General features: G+C 42.0%; 1 protein-coding gene across 1 annotated transcript in view; it reads right to left on the bottom strand.

Moving 5' to 3' along the window:
• Window positions 1–26,351, bottom strand: part of ENTPD1 (ectonucleoside triphosphate diphosphohydrolase 1) — a 93,146-nt gene that overhangs the window by 7,890 nt on the left and 58,905 nt on the right. Inside the window, exons 3-8 of the mRNA XM_036265569.1 lie at window positions 15,593–15,710; window positions 13,777–13,927; window positions 11,468–11,627; window positions 10,556–10,795; window positions 9,120–9,377; window positions 2,702–2,818 (exon numbers count right to left, since the gene is read on the bottom strand). Of these exons, the coding sequence (XP_036121462.1) occupies window positions 2,702–2,818; window positions 9,120–9,377; window positions 10,556–10,795; window positions 11,468–11,627; window positions 13,777–13,927; window positions 15,593–15,710 (1,044 nt within the window). The remainder of the gene's footprint in view (window positions 1–2,701; window positions 2,819–9,119; window positions 9,378–10,555; window positions 10,796–11,467; window positions 11,628–13,776; window positions 13,928–15,592; window positions 15,711–26,351) is intronic.

A 26,351-nucleotide genomic window follows, 5' to 3' on the forward strand; every position in this document is an offset into this window, starting at 1 on the left:
ATCCCCCTCCTCCTTCTGGGAAACTACATTGGCTATGCAGTCTAACCTGCTGAGGATTAATTCATATTAGCCAACAATACAGAAGCCAAAGGTTCATCAATCCAGAATTGATCATGTGGATTTTTTTTCCCAGTTACAATTGACATAAACTATTATATTAGTTCCAGGTGTACAACAGTGATTAGACATTTATGTAACTTACAAAGTGATCACCCCAATAAATCTAGTACCCACCTGACACCATACATAATTATTATAATATTATTGACTACATTACCTGTGCTGTACTTTACATTAAGATCATTTGTATTTCTTAATCCCTTCACCTTTTACACCTCAGAATTGATCATATTAATGCTTGTGGACTCAATACTATGTGCTCGCCAAAAGGGGCGACGGTTCGCTCTCCTTTGCATTTTATTTCCTCTGCCAAAGCAAGGACAGGCAGCACTATTTTTTTTAATCCTCACCCAAGGATATTATTCCATTTATCTTCAGACAGAGTGGGAGGGAGGAGGAGAGAAGGAAAGAGAGAGAAACATCGATGTGAGAGGGACACATTGGCTACTTCCCATACGACCCCAACCAAACTGAAACTGAGGTATATGCCCTTGACTGGAATCAAACCCATGACTGATTGGTCCACGGGCAGATGCTCCAACCGCTAAGCCAAACCAGCGAGGGCAGCGCTATGATAGTATGTATAAAGCATCTAGCCCACTTTTCAGCACATAATATAGGCTTAACAATTGTTAGTTCTCTGTCTGCCAAAGGTGTCTGTCTAGAAGAGACATTCCCAAACTAAAGTCACACTGGGGTAGCAGTCTTTTCTCGTGTTGAAATAAGCAGGAAAAGAAGAAAAGAGTTACCCTATAACAGAATATTTGATAAAAACAAACAAACTACGCTTTCCATATAGATGGACAACGCAATTAGAAAAAACACTGGATCATAACATCCATCTCAACATTCTAGGCCCTGAGTGAGGGTTTGGGTCTCACCCACCTGCAGCTCCATCCCCACCCACCCTGTATTCCCACATCCTTCCCCCACCAAATGTTTCAGAATTTCTTCCAAATGCAGGCCTTTTGGAACTTATTTCCAGGGCCTCAGCCTCTGAGCAGTTCTTCATGTGACTTATCTGAGCAGACCTACAGGTCTGATTACTCTAAGATTCCAAAGCTAATGTAATCTGATGAAATAAAAAGTGGATGAGCCCTGGCCAGTTAGGCTCAGCAGTTGGAGCCTTGACCTGCAGACATGGTTCGCAGGGTTGATTCCTGTCAAGGGCATGTACCTCCTTTAAGGTTCATCCTCGGCCCTGGTTAGGGTCATGCAGGAGGCAGCCAGTCGATGTGTCTCTCTTACATCAATGTTTCTCTCTCTCTCTCCCCCCCTCCCTCCCCCCCCTCCTCCTCCCTCCTTCCCTACCTCCCTTCCATTCTATCTAAAAATTAATGGGAAAATATCCTTGGGTAAGGATTAATAACAACAACAACAAAAGATTTTTTTTAAAGTAGATGGCAGTAAGGAGAGAATACCTGACAGAGCTTTCACCCAAAAGAAGAAGTAATTTTGTTTTTATGAGCAGCCTAAATCTACTTTCTCAGCAGCCTGATGTTAAATTTCGTTAACTCCAAGATGTTACTATTCCTCCATAGATTACCAACTACAAAATGCCTCCCCTAAGTGTTTTGTAAACTATAAGAACTGGGGCATATTTGAGCAGGTCTTTCAAAAAGCCCTGAATATCCTTCCTTCCTTTAACTCAGACAAAATACTTAGGGAGAATTCCAAACGTTCAGGCTCTTGCACAACCTTCCTTCCCCCTTTGTCAGTGCCGATGAGAACAGCATCCATTTTTAATTAATTGCATTTTTTCAGAATGAAAGCACTATTCATTTTTGCAACTGTGTCAACTTAAAACAGCTGCTGTTTGCACTACCTTAGATGATCTGTCTTTTTAAAATCAGAGTAGACCACATAGCTCTCTTCTTCCTAGAAACTTTCGTCAAATAGTGCGAAATCTTGAATGATTCAGTGCCTCAGACAAGAAAAGGCATGCTTCAAATTTATGAACAATAGGGTTATCTTAGACCCAGGCAGTGGTGTCTGGGAGATTCCGTGAATTGTCATCTTTCTTGCTAATAAAACTCCAGTTTGGATGTTTGGGGAGCAGAGTGGGCAATAATGTGCCCAGCTCCAGGAAGCAGCTCATGGTGGATTTAAGGTTCTAAGACTGTCACAAAATCCTTCACCCTGCTTTCCCAGCCAATCCTGGCCAATGAGATACAAGAGAAACTGCTAAGGAGCTTCTGGGATAGTTTTTGCTTTCCTGCAAAAATGAATAGATGTATCTGGCTTGAACATGGCTGTGATTCCTGAAGCTAGATCTTGTGTCCAGTGTCCGTGAGAAAATAGGTATAATAACAGAACTGAAGAAGTAATGGCTGAGATAGAGTCAAACTGCGGACCCCATGCCAGCAGCTGCCTACTGCCAGACTTCGCTTTAGGTGAGAAAAATAAGACATTTTTGTTTAAGCCATTGAATGCCACGTTATCAAGAAATGCCAATGAACTCATTTAGGCTTCCCTCACAGGTTTGCTGTATCTTGGTCAAATTAGCACTACTTGAAGGGCAGACCCACGTGTTATCAAGGGTACAGAACAACAGTAACAGCTGCTATTTCTAGTCACTTACCTCTTCCCAAGACTGAGAGCAGAACTTTTCCATCGTGTCAATCATCTGTTTCTGAGAGAAGGATTTATCTGATGTGAGATTTAAAAACTTCATCACATAGTAATAAGCTGAAAATGCCTGCAAGAGAAAAATGCAATTTCACAGTGTGCAACACAGAGGGATGCTGACTCACTTTCTGGAAGGCCATACCCTTAGCGAAGGTGCCTGGAAATCTCTGTTGAGTCAATTCATAGAATTTTTGATACTTCAGACCCATGTCACTTAGCTGCTGATAGCATTTTTGAGCCAGCTGGTAACTAATTTTCTCTATAATTTTAATGGGAGAGTCAGGGAGAAAAAAATGAGGAAAAGAGAGAGGAGGCTGTTACAAAAATCTCATCTTCAAAAAATTATGTGTTTTTGCCCTAGCCGGTGTGGTTCAGTGCTTGGAATGTTGGCCCAAGCACCAAAGGGTCATGGGTTCAATTCCCGGTCAAGAGCACATACCTGGGTTGTGGGTTTTCTCCTGATCCCCAAGTTGGAGGCAACCAGTTGATGTATCTCTCTCACTTCGATGTCTCGCTCTCTCTCTCTCTCTCTCTCTCTCTCTCTCCCTACCCTCTCTTTAAAAACCAGTGGAAAAAATATCCTCGGGTGAGGATTAATAAAACAAAAAATCACTTGTAACCTCCTAACTGCCAAAATCAGAAGTCTTTTTTTTTTTTTTCATTCCACCTCTTCCTTAACTTTTGGCTGCATAGCATTCGTTCATTCAACAAATATTTACTGGGTACCCACCGAGTTCTAAGCAGTGATCAAAACATTAAAATTCATACCTTCTAGTGGAAGGCAGCAGAACTCCAATAAATAACAGATGGTATGATGGGTGGTGGTAACAAGTGCTATAAAAATAAAGCCCTAGCCCTGCCCAGTTTGTCTCAGAGGTCGGAGTGTCTGCCTGCTGACCAAAGGGTCTTGGGTTTGATTCTGGTCAAGGGCACATACCTCGGTTGTGGTTCATCTCTGGCCCTGGTCAGGGTTGTGTAGGAGGTGGCCAGTCGATGTGTCTCTCTCACATCGATTTTTCTCTCTCTCTCTCTCCCTCCCTCCCACTTTATCTGAAGATAAATAGAAAAATATCCTCGGGTGAGGATTTAAAAATAATAATAATGACAATAAAGCCTTTTTTTACATACCCTACATACATAGAGCCTTTACACAGATTAAAGAAGCCCACAGAGTAGGCATAGTTCATTTATAATTTCTTCCAGACCTGAAGCAATTGATTTCAGGGGTCATTTTTGTCATAAGAACTGTTGCCTGGTAATATACCTGACATTCTACCTTTATCAGGTTTCCAGGGAAACAAATCCAGAAAGTTAACCTAAAGCCAAATTTGTCCATAAAGGAAGAAAAAGGTTTCTTAAATCATTTTCCAAAGGTCCAATAAAAATTGATAGTACTCTGAAAAAAAAAGATGAAATGAAGCACTGTAGTCATAGAAGGAACAGGCATTACAATCTAGTCTCAAGATTCCACCCCAAACTAACCACTTGACATATTCTCCTAACCCCCATTCTAACTTGATTACTCACCCTAACTTGCTTCTCTAACTTGTATTACTAGGTATTAGGGTGTCTCTGCTCAGCAGGAAGCCTTTTAGAGGCAGAAGTAGCATCAATTGCAGAGTCCTTTGTCTCTGGCATACTCTCTGTATTTGCTTTCCATACTTTCAAATAGACTTGATCTCTGACACTTGTGTGGCATTCACTTCCAGCCACTGCCCTGCTTGGGCTCATGGTTCTACTTTAACCTTCCGTTTTTATGTACTTTTTGTTTTAGACTAAGCTCTAATGTAGAGTTCATAGGTCCACCTCAAGGGATCATGTCTTTTAAATTGTATGCAAATACTTTGGCATACCTTTACATGCCCATTTTTCTGCTTAGAAGACCCTTAGCTTTTCACATTCTTCAAAGAGTCTTGTGATCCCTTAGAGAGTTAAGAATGATTGGTCTATTGAAGACATTATGCTAAGTGAAAAAAGCCAGTCACAAAGGGACAAATATTGTGCGATTCCATATATGTGAGGTACCTGGAATAGTCAAATTCATAGCAACAGCCCTGGCCGATGTTTCTCAATGGTTAGAGTTGTCCTGTATACCAAAGGGTTGTGGGTTCAATTCCCAGTCAAGGGCACGTACCCATGGGCAATTCTGGAAGGAAATACTACTGACTTGGCTCTAGGAATTCCTGACTTTGCCTTTAGGTGCGGGTGGGATGCCCTCCCATTGAGGGGAAACTCTGTGATCAACTTCCTGATTTCCGTATTAGGAATCAACCTTACTTTATAAGCCTTTATTTGATTGGTGTCTATAACCTGTGGGTCTGCATTTAAGTAGCAACTCAGAATAGGAACACTCTAGGACATCTTCAGAGAACATAACCTCAAAAAGTCAGCTCCTCCTCTTTTTTCATTTGCTAGGTTAGATAATCCATATTTATGGAAGGTAATTTGAAGATTATATGTCTCTCCCCTCTTCCAGCTACTGTAAATTCTTTTCTTCTATCAGGATGACTATCAAAAACCTATATTGCCTCAGTCTATCACAGAATTTCTATAACTGAAAGTTGCTATGCCCTGGCCAGTTTGGCTCAGCAGTTAGGGCATCGGCCTGCGGACCAGAGAGTCCTGGATTCGGTTTCCGCTAAAAGCACGTACCTCGGTTGCAGTTTGTCCCTGGCCCTGGTTGGGGTCATGTGGGTGGCAACCAGTCGATATGTCTCTCTCATGTTGATGTTTCTCTCTGTCTCTCTTCCTCCCTCTCTCCCTCCCACTCTATCTAAAGATAAATGCAAAAATATCCTCAGGTGAAGATTTAAAAAAAATTTAATTGAAATTTTAAAAATATATGATCAAAGACATTGTCTAGAAAAATCTTCTTTGTAAAATATCCTTGGGATTCAATTTTGGAATAGCTCTGCTTTGGCCTAGGACTGGGTATGCTGGGTACAATGGAAGTTATATATCTGATTATCCTTATTTTTTCCCTTGGCTACTAGGAAGCTCAGAGCTAAATACACACACACACATGTATGTGTGTGTGTGTGTGTGTGTGTGTGTGTACATATATATACACACACACGCATTTTTAATGTTCTTCAGTTTCAGTTCCCTACTGAATTTATACCCTTTCTTGTTTATATATGATACAATGTGATCTTTTTTAAAATTCCTAAATTAGCCCTGGTCAGTTTTGCTCAGTGGTTAGAGTGTCAGCCTGCGGACCAAAGGGTCTTGGGTTTGATTCTGGTCAAGGGCATGTACCTGGGTTACAGATTTGATCCCTGGTCCCAGTGGGGATCATGCAGGAGGCAACTAGTCAATGTGTCTCTCTCACATCAATGTTTCTCTCTCTCTCTCTCTATCCCTTTCTCCCTCCCTCCCTTCCACTCTCTCTACAAAAAAAAAAAGAACGGAAAAATATCCTCGGGTGAGGATTAACGACAACAACAAAAAAAACCCTAAATTACCACATAAGTAATTCTTCACAGATGTTCTTTCTTCCTTTTTGGTGTTTCTTATTTGCCTACAAATTGGATTCTGTCTAGCAACCAAGGTGACAGTGTAGCCAAATTGACAAGAATACTGACAATTCTTAATATTCAATTTACAAACTAAGAATTAGATTATCAGTGCTAAATGCAATTGTGGCAAAAATTACCTCTCTGAAAATTCTCTGTGGTGTGAGAATATCCAGGCTAACTGGTTTTGGAAATAATTAAAATACAACTAAATTTTTTGTTATAAATAGTTATGCTTCAAGATGCAGGACTGTGCAGTGGTAACTTCCTACAGGAGTGAAGGCCTGGAATGAAGTCTTTAGGAGAAAGAACTAACTTTTTTAAGGGACCACCTGATGCTATAGTATGTTAGCTTTTCGCTATTTGCAGTGATATGGTGGAGCTGGCTCTTACCCACTAATGACAGCTAATTCTTAAAATTTCAGGAGTTCTGTGACAGTTGGTATCATGTTGATAGCTTAAAATATGCCATGATGGGAGTATTTATGCCATGCAAATTGGAAAATGCTACAAATCAGCCCCTCCATCACCAGAGAACTGATTATAAGACATTCATCAGCCCACCTCTGTTTGTCTGGCTTATCACTCACAACCAGCAATGAAATTGGTAGTTCTGTCCTCATTTGATAAATGAGACAACAGATTTTTGAAATCTTTAGGATTTAGGGAGAAATTACAGAGGACACAAAAAATATCCAGTGTGCTCAGTGGTTAGAGCATCGTCCCATGCACCAAAGGGTTGTGGGTTCAATTCCTGGTCAGGGCACGTGCCTCGTTACAGGTTCATTCCCACGTGAGGCAGCCAATCGATGTTTCTCTCTTACATTGATGTTTCTCTCTCTGTCTTGCCCTCTCCCTTTCTGTTTCTCTTTCTCTAGAACCAATGAAAAATATATCCTGGGGTGAGGGTTTTAAAAAAATCCAAAAACAGAAGCTGCCAAAACAGGAATAGGCAGAGGTACAATACTGACACTGAGGGCTATGTTCAGAGAAGAAAGACCCTATTTAGAGGAAGGCAATGTAAGGAGATTGCCAAATTGAGGTTCAGAAGATGGAAAGGAGGACAGTTTCAGTGAGGTCTAAGGGACAAAACAAAAAGCCTCCAGGGGGCATTCAAGGCTCTTCTACCTTCTTCTAACTTCAAGTCTCCCTACCTTGGTTAGAGGCATCACATTTAAAGGCAAGAAATTCCACCACCACCATCCCACCACACCGCCCAGTAGGAAGCATTTACTCAAGCCTGAAGGCTAGAATTGGGCCATGTTTCCCAGGAGGCAAAGCTTTCAAAAAGTCAACACACAACAATATATTCCTTTCCTTTCAGATATATTTTCTAGCAGTGACTGGAATGGAAAAGGCCCTTGGCTATCCCCAGCATCCCTGGCTACCTTCCTCCCTTTTTAACACCCCCCTTTATCTTCTGTAGTTGGATCCAAGGTAAGGGCCTTGGCCTAAAAAAAAGCGCAGCATGGATAGCCATTGCCGGCTTAGCTATAGGGCATTCAGGAGGTTCTAGTTTGTTCTGAATTTGGGTTTGAAGCCAACTCATAACCGAGTTTTACTCTGCGAGTCATTTTCCTGTCATGTATTTCCCTCAAAAACCTTGAGGGGAGGGGAAACTGTGGTCTGGGCCATGGTTAAGGTAAGCACAGATTACCTTGCCCATTGTCATTTTCCCAGAGACCAAAGGATGAAGAGCTCACATAGTTCACAAGTGGCAAAGCCAGGATTAAAACGAGATAGGATTGCTATAGGGCATGTGCTCTTTCCAGGGAGTTCTTTCTGTGACATTGGGCTGGGCCAAGATACCTTGGGAGAAATTCTCCTGCTGGGGTCCTAGAGGAGAGTTAAACCTCCCTCCTCACATGATGATCTGTTTTCTGAAAAAGGGAGAGCAAAACGTGAAAGCAGACAAAAGCCCTTGCTTCTTTGAGTGATACACTATCTTTGAGATAATGCATATGTAGTACTTAGTCAATAATTGGCACGTGATTGATGACAGCTAATTTTGCAATATGCTACTATACTATGATTACAGTAATGCTTGGTCTCCAGGACCAAAACATGAAACTTGTATAATGAGTAGATCAAGGGGTACCTCTTCTACTTCTGCTCAAATAATTTATTTATTTTTGAGTAATTAAGAAAAGAAGGAATTTGGAGTTGGGATTCAAACAGTCCACCAGCTCTTCCAAATGTAATGAAAATAAATCTATCTTCAGTGTTTCCTTGGGGTTTTCTGAGTTTCTGCTTCCTAAATGTCTTTATAGAGGAAAACCTTAGTCAAGACATCTAACTGCTGCTTCTTTTTCTCTGACATCTGAGAAGGCACCTATGGCAGATTCTAATGGGTGCCTACCAAAGAGCCAGCCCCCTTCTTCTGGCTTTCAGATTCCTGATTTTACCCAGGAAGGAGAAAGCAGTGTGTTCAAGAAAGACTCTCCAGAGGACGAACACTGATAAGTCTAAACTAACCATGGTGATTCATTCCCCTTTATCATAGATTGGTTTACAGCTGTACATTTCACAAAATTCTGGCCAATGGCATCTGTGAAGATGTTGGCACTTCTGCAGAAATGAAGATGTATGCAAGAGAAACTTCCCTCTTTCCTGCTTTGCATGTGAAGACTGAGAGCAGTAGCTGCCATCTTACCACCACAAAAAGATAATGGAAAAGCTGATCCCGAGACCTCATATTATTAAGCCAAAGAACGAACCCTGAATTATCTACCTCGAGGCTTATCATCATGTGAGAGAAAAATAAATCCTATTATTTAAACTCTTTGTAGTCACATATCCTATAACTTGCAGCCAAAATCATCCTAACCAATATACCGTATCATTTCACAAACTTACCCCAAATTGTCCTTGAAGTTGCGGCAGAAAAATGTCATTGAAGGCACAGTGGGAGTAAGGGCAGTAACTGGTGTTGAAGAGTTTATAGACACTTTCCTGGCACTGTTGATAGTTTCCAGTGCCGTGGATTTGCAACTGATGGTATGGAAGAGTCATCAGATTTTTCCTGGTGCAGGGGCTGTCATAAAGGTTACTCATGTTCATTACCCTGCTGTATCCACGATTAAAGCATGGGTCCTTGATGGTTCCGTTTTCATCCTGAATGGAAAAATCACTTGAAGGGGTCATGTGCAAATGCTTTGGGTACAAAAGCACCAATCTGACTTTATTAATGTGTAAGAATTATACAACATCCCAGCACTCAGCATTGGCATTAGTATGCCTCTGTCTTGCCTTTTTCAGCCTTGGGCACCAAATGTGGTAACAGATGTAAATAAACTTTCTCTATTCATAGAAAGCTACTATAGTTCAAGCCGGGCCCAGAAATGCCTTTGGTTTGGAAAGGCCCTAGTGCTCAGTTTAATCACATAGGAGAGGAGCAGATTCTCAAGGAAAGACTCTCAAAATTCTGAGCTTGAGTTGCCCCCCGCCGCCAAGCAAAAAATCAGAAGCTCCAATAGCTGGAAGTGCCTCAGATTATTTAAACCAGGAGTATCAAAATGGTCTTTAACCCAGAACCTATGTTCAAGAGAAGAAAGGGGATTGCTGTGGATCAGAGGCTTAATGGAGCCTTGGTGCTCAGTGGTCATCTCTCAGCAGCTCCTACTCCAGTGGAAGTCATCTTATAGGTAGTGCTTCTGAGAACCGGAGAGAAAGATTTGGAAGACAGCAGAGAACTTGTCCTTTTAGTGGAGACAGGGAACAGCTGGATATGACATCCTTGTTCTGTGTTTGTTTATCAGGGTGTGCCTGGTACTCGCATAATTGCAAGTATGTTTAATTTTTGTTGCCTTCAAAATGCAGAAAGTGTTTGGGGACAAGATTTGAAGTATTGATCCATAAACTTTGTGTTTTCCCTGAAGCATTTTTTCTTCCTCCTCTCCAGATTGTTTCTAACAACCCTGTTTTCTGCAGTTTGTAGAACATGGAGAGTAAAAAGTGGTAAAGAGGTTATGAACTGCACACACCCTCCCCTGCTACAATACCCTAGCATGTACTTTTTATTTTCAACCCCACTGGGCTGAGAAATTATTTCCTAAGAAAAGATCTGAGTCATGTCCTTGGAGATAGTACAGTAAACAAATATAGAAGGTGATGTCTGGAGGGAACGATTCATAAGGGTCTACCAGATGGACTTAGATATCTTGCCTGAAAAGGTTTGGGAAGTACAGCAACCAACTTCAGATAAATTACTGAAGTAGGAAGAGAAAACAACAGGATGTGGGGGCTGGCAGCCCAGATGTGGAGAGGATAGTTCTGGATTCAGTTATACTTGCCAGAATGCCCTTGGTTAGTTTCTGCAAGAGAGCTTGATCCTTCCCATAGCACAAGAAGCTGTGTGTGTATACACTGTAGTCCTTGCCATACAGACGAAAGAAGAGAGCGTTCTGTGGAGACTCAATTGTCTGGTTTCGAGGCACAAAAGTGATTTGCGTAGAGGCTCCCCCAAGGTCCAAAGCTCCATAAGTTTCCTGACTATTGCTTTCCTTTGGCAACAGGTTGAGCCATCCCAATTTCTGAAAGAGAGTAGTTACCAGTGTTAGAAATCTCTGGACACCCCCTTTTTCACACTATCTGGGACTCAGGAACTTCCTAATGTGAAGGAGCAGGGGCATAAGGGTGGCACAAATCTCACTGGAGGTTCCTGAATCCACATCAGATCAACAGCAAGAAAAGGGGGTGCTTAAAGACACAGTTCACACTGCAGCAGGACAGAAGCAGTAGTTAGTGTTTATGAACAAGGGGTTTGGGGCAGAAAGACTCCAGTTCACATCCTCACTTATTTGCTTATTAGCCGTGTAACCTTGAGCAGAATAACCTTCTCTAGGCCTCAATTTGGGGCTCCAAAAATGAGAGAACACCTCATATGGTTCTGAAGATTAAATCATACAGTGCATGCAAAGTGCTTGGCATAGCACAAGACACATAGCACTAGGCAAATATTAGTTATTATTTTTAATGAAATATTTTTATGTCTCTCTGAAGTGAAGATATGGCTTCCTTATTCTCCAATAGTAAAAGTTCTTGTAAGATAATTAAACCTCAGGTGACCCTTGAAAATGTAGAAGTAAATTAATTTGTCCATTCATCCATCATTCACTCTGGTAGATAATCCAAGTATTGTCTGAGACACAACAGCATTGGCCCCCAGGGAGCCACTCCATGGGTGCTATAAAATAATTAATCACCTCAATGAATTTTCCCAGCAGGTAGTTGATAGTAATCCAGCCATAGGCGCCTTCTTCTTTGCCAGTGATGATTCTGGCACCCTGGAAGTCAAAGGGGTAGTTTCTGAGGACCTCCGTCACCTTAGCCAGGACCTTGTCTGCCAACTGTTCATTTTCAAGTCTATGCAAAGGAAGAGCTGAGGTTACTGGTTTTGTTTTAATAACTGCAACTACCCATTTAGCCACAGCTTACAGTCAGTTCTCCTGGGAAGTGAATAATAACTCACTGGAATAAACAGAGAGATGGAAATACCCACACACGGCTGCCTGCAGGACCCTCCTTTTGGGTGAGGCAGAACTATCTTTTGTCGCTTCTCTCCAAATCCAAATTCTTCCAATCCCTGAATAAATACCATTTTTGTTGCCTGGGCAGTGTGGCTCAGTGGTTGAGCATTGACCCATGCACCAAGAGGTCACCACATCAATTCCTGGTCAGGGCACATGCCCAGGATGTGGGCCCGATCCCCGGTGAGGGGCATGCAGGAGGCAGCCAATTGATGTTCTCTCTCATCAATGTTTCTATCTCTCTCTCCCTCTCCCTTCCTCTCTCTAAAATCAATAAAGAAAAATAATAATAAAATAAAATACCATTTTTGTTGTTTCTTGGCTCCAAAAAGTAATTTTAATTACTGTGCTTGTGGTAGCTGGATATTGTTTGATCACCATACCTAGAACTAACTTGGGCCACATTAGCCATTGCTGGTGGCTCTGAGCTGGTTACATGCCCAGGCTCTGCTTGAGGTTCTTAATTAGGACTGTGGTAGACACCAAGTAGCAAATGTCCTGGGACAGATACCCAACCTCCCTTAGGGTTAGACTGGAAAATAATCTTCCTCATATGTGCTTCAATTCTTGGTTCTGTCTAAGACCTTGAGACCTAAAGGAGGAATCTTCCAGAATTGTCATAATGAAGATGGAATGCAATTGCTTCCAAGATGTAGACTACTCAACATTGAGAGCCTCTGGGTCAGAAGATGCCACCTTCCAACTGGCATTAGACTCCTGTAATCTCTCACCAGTATGACTTCCATACCCTACCAACTGGCCCCCTTTATCCCTAGTTTTCCTTCCCTCCAGCCCGCCTTCTCTGCTAGTGGCACCATTTGTGTAATGTCACTTAATGTCTCCCCATTATCTCCCAAATAAACTCCAAACTCTCTAGCATGCCCTACAAGGCACTGTGTGATCTGGACGCTGCCTTCTCAGAATCCTGGCTCTACCATTTACCAGGTGTGACCTTGGGTGACTTAGTTAACAGTTGTAAGTCACAGATTCCTTATCTGTTTAGTAATAGTTAATAATACCTCTGACTTCACAGAGCTATTGTGATTAAGCACAGTGATAAGAACATAGTAAAGGTCCAACAAACACAAGCCGCTAATATTATTACTACTGTTATTATTTTACTATCTGCACCCTATGTTCTATCTATTTATAGTCCTCTAAACATGCCCTGGTCTCTCACACATTCCTGCATTTGCACATCTATTAGAACACAAGCTCCTGGAAGGCAGAGACTTTGTCCTCTTCACTGTATCCCTGCACTTAGAACAGTGCCTGACACACAATAGGTGCCAAATAAGCATAGGTGGGGAATGCACGATGTCTGCTCTGCCTGTGATGCCCGTGCCCTACCCGCCAGCTCATTCTTCATGATTCCGCTCATGTGTCCCTCCTCTGGTAAATCCTCCTGACCTGCTCCCATTCTGGGCAAGGCTATGTGCTCCTGTAGCAGTTCTGAGCAGCCTTCTATTAAAAAACTGGTCACCCAGTATTGGACCTCTGATCGCCTTTAGGGCTGAAGTTACCTCCTTCCATACCCTGTGACAGAGTAGGCAGTCACAACATGCTGCATGAATGAATGAACGAACAAACAGTGCACACAAATACTAAGTGGTGACCAATAAAGATGAGCTGGTTGTGATTATTTGTGTCTTGGGACATCTGACTCTCCTTGGGTCTTCCCCCTCCCAGAGATTGAATGGCTAAATCTATACCCCCAAATCCCAGAGTATATAGGCTCAACCTTTTTTTGTGTCCTCACCCCCTTGAATTTTCTGTGGGGAGAAGGGCAAAAGGGATTTTTAAAAAAACATTCTTAAACTCTGAAAGTCACATATACTGAATTGGGGAGTTTTTCCCACTATGGAGCTTCAGGATGTTTAGAATTGTAGGTGTTAGGGAGGTGTGGTGCTCTCCCATGACTTCGGAGGCTCCTTGTACTGCCAAACCTGGCTCCCAGCTGCTCTTGGTCCCTAGTGTCGTTATACCTGAGCAACCGCATGCCTGCTGTAGCGCCCAGGTAGACAGGTGTCTCTTGGTGCCGGGATATTGGGATCACTTTCCTGGCTTTTTCCATGCATTCAGTCAGATAAATGCCTAAGTCATGTATTTTATGAGCATACTTTGAGATTCCAGGTCCTAGGAAAAGATATAGAAGCAGATGACAACATGTTTTTAAGTATAGAACATACCTTGAACAACATTAAAGCAAAATACTGGTGTTTTCTGATAAAATTCAAGAAGACAATTTCTTGATGTGATATATATTTGTTTGCTCTACTTAGAGGGTAACTCACTGAACTAACCCAGCCTTAGTAGGGACTTTTTTTCAGACCTTGGGCTGGGTCTGTCCACTGTTCAATAATTTTGCCACCGGGTGGTGCAACTTTCACATTCAATTGCATAACCTTCCTAACAGGCTCATATTTTAATGGGAATCTTATAGATAGCTACTCTATATGGCTACTTTTGATGTTTCTTCCACTAAATTGTAATTAAGAACACTAATTCATAGAATATCAAAAAGATGACATTGAAAACAAAAGTTAAAATAAGCACCAGGCACATTGGCTTTTATGGAAAAGATAGGAACTGCTACTAACTAGCTATGTGATCATAGCTACTTATGTGCTCATAGCTAGACCCCTAAAATTTCTGAAGCAGAGTTTCTTTTAGAAGAAACAGGAGTAGCATCCATGTCTCCTCAGGGATTTTTCGACTGTTTCTCCAGTTGTAGAGCAAAACTAAGTGTTGCTATGGAGAGGATTAGAGCCAAGATTCCTTAAGCTTTTTGAAGTTAACAATTTCAGTTCACTTTAAGATAAACACCCACACTGTCAGTTCTTTATGGTTAGGATTTGGTTTAAAGATAATTATCCAGATATGTTATCCATATCATTCACAGGTTTTTAAACAGTCTGATTACTTAACAGTCCATCAGCATATCAGCTCTAAGTTATCAGCTAATTATTTTAATTTTTAAAAGTCTGGCCTTCAAGAATGGGTGGGGCCCAGCATCTGTGTTTTCACAAACCCTCCAGGTGGTTCAAATTTGAGAGCCACGGGCTGAGACATGGGTTTGAAGTTGGGCAGATCTCCATCTGAATCCCAGTTCCACTAGCTTAAGCAAACTCAGACACGTGGCATAACATCTCTCAACCTCAATGCCCTTGTTTTTAAAAATGGGGATAAGAATACATACCTCAGCCCTGGCCGGTTTGGCTCAGCGGTTAGAGCGTCGGCCTGCGGTCCTGAGAGACCCGGGTTCGGTTCCCGCTAAGGGCATGTGCCTCGGTTGCAGTTTGTCCCCGGCCCTGGTTGGTTGTGCGGGTGGCAGCCACTCGATGTGTCCCTTTCACATCGATGTTTCTCTCTCTCTCTCTGTTCCTCTCTCTCCCTCCCACTCTACCTGAACAAAAAATGGAAAAATGTCCTCGGGTGAGGATAAAAAATAAATAAATAAAATCAATAAAGAAAAAAAAATTTAAAAAAAAAAAAGAATACATACCTCACAGGGACATCGTGAAGATAAAATAACATTTTTAGTATTTAGGTTGGTGTGTGGCACGCAGAAGTGTCCTGTTGATGGGAGGTACTATCACCCAGTTATTTTTAAGTTTGTTTATGCTTCAAGGGCTTGATTATTAAGGACTGATTTCAATATTATTTTAATGATGATGATAAAATAGCAGCTTTAGCTCCGTCATGTTTTTCACTTGACTTGCTTTTCTTCATGTGCTCCACTTGCCACATACGTCTCGTCTCATGTCCCACTGTCCCCCCTTACCTTTGTCTTCATCTTACCTTTTACCTTGCACTCTTCTACCTGATTCACCACCCCGGTGTCATTCTCTTTTTCTGCTGGCCACTTATAGATGTACAAAGTCGTATGAGAAGAGCCTGCATCCAGCACGATCCCATACTGAGGGAAAGCAAACCAAGAACTTATCAGCATGTCATTGTTTTTATCCATGTTCAGCTTGCAACAGAAAAAAGACAAAGACAGGACTTTTCAAAAACAAGAGGAGAAAGTATTTTAATTCAAAAGGAACATGGAGTGGGGGTATTGCCTGGAGTCACCCTGCTCACAAGAACTCCAGTCACTCCAGCACAGTGGCTCTCACTGCTGGCTGCACATTAGCCTTACAGGGCGGGGCCTGAGCACCAGTACTGCTTGGAAGCGTCTCGGGTGGGTCTCGGGTGGTTCTAATGTGCCGCCAAGATGCTGAGCCATATGCTGATGTGGCTCATAGGCTAACATGGAGAATAGAAACCATTAAATTAGTTCCCAAACTTGTATGCACATCGAAATCATTAGAATCACCTGGAGAGCTTCTAAGGCTACTGTTGCCTGTGTTCCACCACCCAGGTATCTAATGTAATTGGTCTGGTATGTGGTCTGTGCTGTGGAAGAGAGACATGGAAAATACCAAATTTGCTTGCTTTTTTATTACAATAATAGCTATAAATTATATTCAATACATTTTGAGAGATATGTACTTTAACTTTGTATTTGGGGCTCTTAAGAGTAGGGGCGATGATGAACAAAGGACAGGAAGAAAGAATGTGGGTGGGGAGGACAGCATGAGTAAGAACTAGATGGTCAGAGAACAGAAGAACAAAGTCCCACCTGACATTCCATGAGTATATTAAATATATCAGGCAGGTGTTATATGAAGCATTTTGTAAGAATTACCTGACTTAACCCTCAGAACAGTGCCATAAATTAGGTACTATTTTTATCCCCTCTGCAGAGGTGAGAAACTAAAGTACAAAGAGATTATGTAATTTACCCAAGAGACACAATTAACAGGTGACAGAGCTAGGATTTGAATTGGAGTCAGATTCAAGAACCTATGCTCCTTATACAGAGAAATATAGGAGCAAGGGCTAGACAGTAGTTTTCATATCAGTGCCCCCTTTTAAGAACTTCTCATGAAAGGAAATATAGCAAAGTATGCAAATCTTAGCCGTGCATCCCAAAGAATGCTTGCATATGTGCACATTCATGTAAACCACCACCAAGGTCAAGTTGATACAGAAGATTTTCTAGTTCCCAGAAGGCTTCCTGGTGTCCCTCTCAGTCAGTTTCCCCCACGGGTAACCACTATCTTGACTCCTATCACCACGGATGAGTTTTGCCTGTTTTTCCAACTGCAGTAAGAGAACTGACATAGTGTGCCTCCTTCAGGTCTAAGTTCGTTCACTCTGCACTGTGTCTCTCAGATGCATTCAAACTGTGTGCGTCAGTAGTTAGTCTGTTCATTTCTGTAGAGTATTTCCTTATCCGCATATCTTACATTTGTATCTACTCTACTGTTGATGGACATTTGGGTTGTTTCCAGTTTGGGACTATTGGGAATATAGCTGCCAGAAACATTCTTGTACATTTCATTTTGTGGACATAAGCTCTCATTTCTCTGGAGTATTTACCCAGGAGTAGACTGAAGAATGCCCATTTTGATCAATTAAGTCATCTTTGGTTACACCCCTGGGTTTAATCAGGAAAAACATGTCACGATTTGAATAATAATAATGTCTGCCATAGGCTTAAGAGGGGCACATGTACTTTTTGTTTATCATACCTATGCTGGAGAGAAAAATAGAGGGAAGTAAATGGGGGAGCAAAAGGAACAGATACAGGAAATGCTTCTAACGTGTCAGCTAACTCCTCCCATCCCACTTGGCTACTCATTTGAGCTCTGGACCTCCAGGTGTGGTCTGCTATTGATGATGCTTCATTCAGAGCTCTCCCTCCCAGGAGCACACCCACACCTTTCTTCCCTCTGAGGCGTGCATCTCCTAAACTCTGAGGGTTTCCACGAGACTTGCAGCCAGGGGAGCGGTGGGCAGCAGCAGCTCATCCCGGGCTCACCCTCTGAACCTGTCTCCAAGGCCCCATTTTTTCTGACTTTCCAGTGAGCTGACAGTAGCCCCACCCTGGCTCACTTCTTTTCCATAACATTTCTAGAGAGCCAAAGCAGCCCCGCCTGGGCTCTCTCCTGTTGCTTCTTCTATCCTAAGCTCTACCTTGTTTCACTGTCCCCAGCTTTAATAAACATACTCTCAAAATCACCAGAACTTGTGTTGTGAAATCTTCCCTACACGAAGTCAAGAACCCACGCACTACAGTCTGGCCTAAGGCAGGCCCACTCTGGGCCCACTTCCTTTCTGGTAACATTAGTTCGATAGAGGCCTAAGTAAGAGTCATGCTGAGAATGGGATGATGACAGTTGCAAACTACCTTGTGGTATCTCAACTTCCCTTTATCTTTCAATTTCCATGTGTTTGATGTCGTTCTTTCAAGGTTATAAATATTTCAATAAAGGTCTTTCGTAGGAAGCTTTTTAAATATTAAGGTTGGCACTTTTGTTCTATATAAGCTCATGCTTCCTTGTGCTTTCCAGTTAGCCTGAAACCTCTGAGGTGTCCAGGTGACAAAAAAAAAAAAAGATAATTAAAGTTCAGCAGTTTTTTTATATATATCCCCTCATATTGTCTTATCACATGCTAAGAACCTAAGAACTTCCAGGGAGGAAAAAAAAAAGATAAGAATGAGGACTCAGGAGACCTCCCTAGACTACTGGGAATAGCTAAAAGTAGCATGTGTTGAGATATCAAGTTTTACTCTATCTAACCTCAGACCCGGGAGTATCATCACCGCGCAGCGTAAGGACCCTTGACCTCCATAGCCTGCACAGTGCTCTCTGCCTTTTTACACATAGTGGAGGATTCCCTGTGGTCATTAGCATTATGCCCTTATAAAGAAACAGCCTGTGTAGTTCTTGCTTGGGGCATGGCAAGGAAGCAAGTTGGACAGGCTCCCCTGCAGCTAAGCTTGCAGTGAGAGGAAACCAAGAATTGGCTTAGGTAGTGACCCTTGTGGGCTGAGAGGGGTCTGACTGAGCCATCTGGGGCCTTTGGATCCGTGAGAAACCTCCTGGGGTGGAGAAAGAGGCTCAGGGGTTAGATGGGGGCAATTCTGTTGTTTCCCAGCAGGGCCCCTGAATTCTTCCTGCCAGAAAATGTTCCAACCACAGCAACATATTATAAAAGTTAGCGAGGCAGCAGCAGCAAGCAGCCTTATTCTATCTGACTTTGCTGACATGAAAGCCACTCTTACTGTACAATAAAGGAACCAGCCTTGCTTCTATCGGCTGTTTCTCCAAGGCCTTACACAGTGAGGTGGTTGAGAAATGAAAGCTCTTACTCCATTTTGTTTGGCAAGTGTTTGAGAAGAGGGTAGGGCATAACTTTTAACACAGAAATTGAGGACATTTCACCTGGTGTCTGCAGCAGATGGGAATGCTGACTTGAACTGTATCCAATGTTTTTGTTTTCTAAAATGGTTTGCAGTATAAAAAATGGGCATAGCTTACTGCTTGTGGGACAGATAAAGCTTGATTGACAATTCTCAGTTTGAGCATTTCAGGAGTATGTTCATTCCATCTAATCTTATTTTATAGATGAAAAACTGGCCAGAATTATTCAAGGACTTGCCTAACAGATACAGGTCATTAATGCCTTAACAGATCCATCTAGAACCCAGGTAGCCACCACCTTTTGTTCTCTTTTACCACACAGGCATTTTCCAGCCCATATCCCAGAGAGCACTGAGCCTGCAAGGACCTGGGCAAGGAAACCTTCCCAGAAGTCTGAGGAATGCTGCGTGCTCGTTTCCCTTCCTGGGCTCACGACCCTGAGAGGTGGTGCACGCTTCAGGGAAGTCTGACAGTGGAGAGCCCGCTAACCCTTGTTTAAGCCAGCATGGCCTGGACAGAGTGACAACAGAACTCTGTCCTAAATACAATCTCTGCACTACAGAAACACTTTGAGAAAGGCTGTGCCTTGCCAGGCTATCGCCCTGACCCAGGTTTCTCTGCAACTCATATTTAAAACATTTCTAAAAGCTTCTATGGGTATGTCCTTCACGTTAAAAAAAAAAACCAAAAAAAAAAACCTGTGATTTGAGTAGTGAGGAAGAGATCTGACATTTCCTTAATATTGTCATTTCAACACTATTTCTATTTTAAGAGTACAAAAGTTTATTAAATAATATCTAGAAAATGAAGTGAAAAGGAAAAAGATATTTAACAATCTACCAACTAGACATCATTGTTATTTTTATTCCCTTCCAGGCTTTGTAAATGCCTGGTGATTTTTATCATGTTGTAATGCAGACAACTGTGCCCTAAGTTACTTTTTGACCAGGCACAAAATTTTAGCCATCATAAATGAAAAAACCTGGAGAGGTGGATGGCAACTGACCCTGAGCTCATGGAGACTGGAGACCACGTGAGGTATTTCCACCTTAGGGTGGAAATAATTCTACTTGCACAAATGTCATAGGCCCAGGCTTCTGGGTACCTCTCCCTAGATGTGTTTAAAAAAAGAGAGAGAGAGAGAACTGGTGCATCAGATGACCTATTGGCTTCGCAGAAGTGGGATATTTAGCCCTATCCTCTAAGTTTACTCATTCAGAAAATACCCACCCTCACCCTTTCACTGGCCTGCTCTCCATTCCACATGGGCCATGTGGCTGCTCTTCCACAGCCTTTGCCCAGAAAGCCCTCGCCTGAAATCCTGCCTTCTCTGACCGTCTCGGATTAGATGCTAACCTCCTAACCCATGTCTCAGAGTGCCTGTAGTTTTCCTCTAAAGCCAGAATTTACCATTATATGTAATTATATATTTCTCTGGCTATTTGGTTAATGTTATCTTTTCTATCAGACTGGAAGCTACATTAGGGCGGGTCTGTTTTGCTTACCATGGTATATGCAGCATCCATCATGGTATATTCTACTATATGTTGGACAAAAGAAGGAATTCAACAGACAATTGTTGAATCAAATGAAAGATTGAGGGGATTGGAACTACATGGCTCCTAAAGTTCTCCAGTCCTAAAAGGGTTAATATTCAGTCTAACCAAAGGTAGTGCCATTAGGGTTGAGTTCCAGCACTACCACCACTCCCCACAAAACCATAAGCCAGCACCGGCCAGTGGCTCAGACAGATGGAGCGTTGCCCCATACACCAAAAGGTTGTGGATTCAATTCCTAGTCAGGGCATATACCTAAGTTGTGGGTTCGATGCCCAGTCGGGGTGCATACAGGAGGTAACCAATCGATGTTTCTCTCTCTGTCTCTCTCTCTCCCTTCCTCTCTCACTAAAATTAATAAAGATATCCTCGAGTGAGGACTTAAAAAAACAAACCCATAAGCCGGGTTAACACAGACAACAATGTGATAACTAAATTCTCTTGATCCCTTCAGACATAATTGGTTCTTCTGAATCTGTCTTAAAGAACTTTAACAAACAGTTACTTCAGAAACTTCATCCGTCTGTCTCAGTCTTTTTGAATAAACAAAAGTTATCCCTTTGAATGTGACTCCAGTGCTCTACAAACAAGTCAAGTCTCCATTAGCTACAGCAATGCTGGCAGGGCCGATAAACAACCAGAGACTGATTTCTTCTTTTCTTTTTCTTTCACTGAAGTTACTAAACCTTTTGTTCCTCACCTGAGGATATGTTTTTTATTGATTTTAGAGAAGAAGGGAGGGAGAGAGAGAAAGAGAGAGAGAGAGAGAAACATCAATAGGTTGCCTCCCATACACACCCCAACCAGGGATCATACCACAACCTAGGCAGGTGCCCTGACCAGGAATTGGACCTGCAACCTTTTTGGTATATGGGATGATGCTCCAACCAAGCCACCCGGCCAGGGCTTTTTAAATTGTTGTAATTGTAGTAAAATGTATAGAACATAAAATTGACCGTTCTAGCCATTTTAAGTGGGCAAGTGCACACTTCTGTGGTCTTAAGTACATTCATATTGCTGTGAAACTATCACCATCACCCATCTCTAGGTGTTGCTTTTTAAATAAGACATTAAAATCCAGTCGAGTAAAATGATATAGATATTTTCCAGGAGTATTTGAGATTGAAAATTGGAGCAAATCCTTCCAAATTTTTCCAAAAAAGGTAGAATCACAAATGTTCATTAAGACAAAATCACAAATGTTCATCATAAATGTTCATTTAGTACTGTACTAAAGGAACAGTACTTTAGTTCCTTGTGAAAAAAGCAGATGCATGGGGTCACGCCACTACCCTTTAGGACCAGGTGGTCATTCTGGGAAGGCTGGCTCGGTGACCACAACACACCAGCAGTTAGGGGCCTTGCCTAGAACTCATCTCCCCCCAGGCAGTGTTGACAGTTGCTCTCCGCTGAAAGCTTCTGCTGAGCTGGGCACTCTAAGTAAGTCACTGGCACTATTCCTCACAGCCATCCTCAAAGTGGGTAGTGTCTCTGTTTACACACAGAAAACTGAGGTACAGAGAGGAATTTACTTGCCCAAAGTCTCACAGCTAGAAAGCAGCAGATCTGGACTGAAATCAATGCCATCTGGTTCCTGAGCTGGCATTCCACAGAAGTGAGATCTTCTAAATGAAGGCATGTGGTTTGGTATTGGGTCAGTCTGGTGCCTTTGAGGGAACTGCGGGGCTCTGTGTGGGCCAGAGTGTGGAATGTTCATGCTAAAAGGAATGTCTACCAACTCGCTCACTGCCAGGGTTCAGTGATGAGCGGGCACTTAAGGAAGTGATGAACCAAGCTGACCTCAAAGCTACCTCCCCTCCCAGGTTCACCAGGACAAAAGCACTGTTTCAGGGGATACTTTGGTATAGCTAATGATTCTTCATTAGGCCTATGTTTCTTTAAAGTGGTCATTGCTAGCTACAGGACAGTGGTTCCCAGACTTTAATGGCATGAGAATGCCCCAGGATGCCTGTGAAAAGTGTTAATTCCCAGACCCTGCAACCTGGAGCTGAAACTGAGGAGGGTCTGGGGGTGAGAATGAGGAACCAGGATCTTTAGGGGATCCTGAGGCAGGGCCTGCCTCCCACTCTGACAAACACTGCTATCAGGTTCATCCTTCACATGCTCTTCATATCCAAGGAGGGAGCAGGTTTACCTGTTCAGTTTATTCATAGAGTAGGCAAACTTTTATGGAGCAACCACCCAAGTCAGATGCTCTACTGGTTGCAATTTAACATTTATTTTGTGGTTATTTGATTAATGATTATCTCTTCCACCAGACTATATGCTCCTTGAGGATAGGGCTTTGCCAGTGTTGCTCACTCCCAAATACCCAGGGCCTAAAATAGAGTAGATAGTCAATGACTATTTGTTAAATAAATGCATGGAAAAATGAATGAATGAATAAATGATAAAATATATGCAAAGACAAACAAAACCTCGTTCCTGTCTTCAGCGTGCTTACGCTAGGTAGCTGGACATGTAAATATATCACTACATTAAAGAGTTCTTGTGTTTTGTAGATGCAGCCCAGGCATGAGGCTATCACCTCCCCAGCAAGGCTGAACCAAAACTATGTTAGGCAAGAAGATAAGACTGGATCATCAGGGCTGGAGGGCTGACCTGAGCCAGGCTCGACAAGGACATGTCAAATGGGAAGAAGCAGGGATAAAGACACATGGCAATTTGTCACCAGGCAGACAGGCTGCAAAGATGATAACACATGAATTATTAATCACTGAGTGTCCACAGCAGGCCAGACTTCCCGCTTCGCATTTAACATTTGCATTTACCACATCCCACTTAATTCTTACAGTACTCCATGAGATATCAATTATCAGCTCCATCTTACAGTTGGAGAAACTGAGGCTCAAAGAGGTTAAGGCCTGTAACTATAAAGAGCAGAGCTAAGGTTTAAACCCAGGCAGTGTGAGTCCATGACCTGTGTTGTATTGCACTAGGAGTAGGCAGAATAATTATACCTGCAAGAGGATGGGGATGAAGAACCAGAGGAAATGGGTAGAGAGACAGGTGAAAGATTTTACATGTATGAAGTTGCACCAGGAGAGGCAATAGCCACCACCCTCTTTATTATTTTTCTTTTCTTTTTTAAAAAATATTGTTTCATACTTTTTTTCTCTTGATTTTAGAGAGAGAGAAAGGGAGAGAGAGAAGAGGTAGAAACATTGATGAGAGAGAACATCAATTGGCTGCCTCCTGCATGTCCCCCACTGGGGATCGGGGCCACAACCTGGGCATGTGCCCTGACTGGGAATTGAACCGGCAATCTCTTGGTGCATGGGTCAACACTCAACCACTGAGCCACACCAGCCGACCCACCACCCTCTTTAAAAAGAAGTATGCAGAGGTTATTCTCAGCATTACTGTCCCAAAGTGCTCCATTTTTATCTTAAAAGGTCTTCTAAAGAATATAATCACTTGTTCTAGTTCTGTGAAATATGTCGTTGGTATTTTAATGGGGATTGCATTGAATCTATAGATTACTTTGGGTACTATGGACATTTTAATGATGTTAATTCTTCCTATCCATGAACAAGATATATGCATCCACTTTTAATATCTTTCTCTATTTCTTTTTTCAATGTCCTGTAGTTTTCTGCAAATAGGTCCTTTACTTCTTTGGTTAAGTTTATTCCTAGGTATCTTAATTTGTTTATAGGGAACCAAAAAAGACCCCAAATAGCCACAGCAATCTTGAAAAAGAAGAACAAAGTAGGAGAGATCAAATACTAGATATCAGGTTATACTACAAAGTCACTGTAATCAAAACAGCCTGGTACTGGCACAAGAACAGGTATACAGATCAATGGAACAGAACAGAGAACTCAGAAATTGACCCGAGACATTATGCTCAATTAATATTTGACAAAGGTGGCAAGAGCATATAATGATGTAAAGACAGCCTCTTTAATAAATGGTATTGGGAAAATTGGACAGCTACATGCAAAAAAATGAAACTAGACCACCAACTTACACGATACACAAGAATAAACTCAAAATGGATAAAAGACTTAAATGTGACTAGTAAATTCATACAAATCCTAGAAGAAAATGTAGGCAACAAAATTTCAGACATCACGTGCAGCAGAATCTTCGCTGATATAAGGCCTAAGGCAAGAGAAACAAAGGACAAAATTAACACATGGGACTACATCAAACTAAAAAGCCTCTGCACAGCAAAAGAAACAAGCATCAAAATGGAAAGGGAACTCACTATATGAGAGAGCATAATTGCCAATGATACATCAGATAAGGGGTTGATTTCCAAAATACATAGAGTACTCATACAACTCAACAAAAGGAAGACAAAGAACCCAATTAAAAAATGGGCAGAGGACCTAAATAGACACCTCTCCAAACAGTACATACAAATGGCCAAGAGACATATGAAAATATGCTCAACGTCACTAATCATCAGAGAGATGCAAAATAAAAACGACTATGAGGTACCACCTCACACCTGCCAGAATGGCCACCATCAACAAATCATCAAACAACAGAAACAAAACAATTGCATTAATAAAATATCTGCTCATGTTAACTTCATTTAAATTTTATTTTTCTTTTCTTGATTTTAGAGAGAGAGGAAGTGAGAGGGAGAGATAGAAACATTGATGAGAGAGAACACTGTTGGTCACCTCCTGCATGCCCCCCACTGGGGATTGGGCCCACAACCTAAGCATGTGTCCTGACCAGAAATCGAACCAATCAACCACTGAGCCACACCAGCCGGACCTCTACCCACTTTTTAATTGGATTGTTTGTTGTTGGTTTGTGTCAGTGTTAAGTTGAATCAGTTCTTTATAAATTTTGGATATTAACTTCTTATTGGATGTATCATTGGCGAATATCTTCTTCCATTCAATAGGTTGTCTTTTCATTTTGTTGATGGTTTTCTTTGCTGTGCAAAAACTTTTGATGTAGTCCCATTTGTTTATTTTTTCTTTTGTTTTCCTTTCCCAAGGAGATATATCAGAAAAAATATTGCTAAGAGAACTACACATGAATTTTTTTTAAGCCTCCCAGGTACTTCTATTTATGGAGCCAACCTTGAACACTACTGCAGTTTAATGGATGAGATGCCCACTCCTGAGCCACACATACTAAGCTCAGATTTGTCTCCTCTCCCACAATTCCTTCATGCCTCCATATCCAGTATCCCAGCCAACTGGACTACTGGTGATTCCCTAGAAATTGCTTGCCATTTTAAGCTTTGGCTCTTTAATACACGGTATGACCTTTGTCTGGAAGATGTCCTACCTCACCTCTGGCAAACTCCCTAGTGTTTCTTATTCCTTGGTGCCAAAGTCACCTCCTCTATGATATCTTCACATGACCAGGCTTATTGGTGGTTGCTTTCTCTGGGCTTCCATAGCACTGTGTACCTATCTCTGTATTAACATGTGTCTATTATATTGAAACTATTGTACAAATGATTCTCTCCCCTACAAAAAGCAGTAAGTACAATGATGTTTCAGATGCCTGTTGTGGCTATTTCACATCTTCTTGGCCCCCAGCTATATCTGTCATCTCTGTATTTCTGCCCAGGGTCTTCTCTCTTGATGCCTAGTAGGTCATCTATGGTACCCACATAGTCCCTCTGATAAATATGCAAACCTAGAAGTGCCAGGGAGTTAACACATGATGGGGCAACCCTTAGCCAACAGGGGATGAGAACCAGGGGATAAGTCCCCAGAGCAGGTGATTCTGAAGTGCTTTTCTGAG

The sequence above is a fragment of the Molossus molossus genome, unplaced genomic scaffold (genome assembly GCF_014108415.1).
Source record: "Molossus molossus isolate mMolMol1 unplaced genomic scaffold, mMolMol1.p scaffold_m16_p_17, whole genome shotgun sequence".
NCBI classification, from domain to species: Eukaryota; Metazoa; Chordata; class Mammalia; order Chiroptera; family Molossidae; genus Molossus; species Molossus molossus.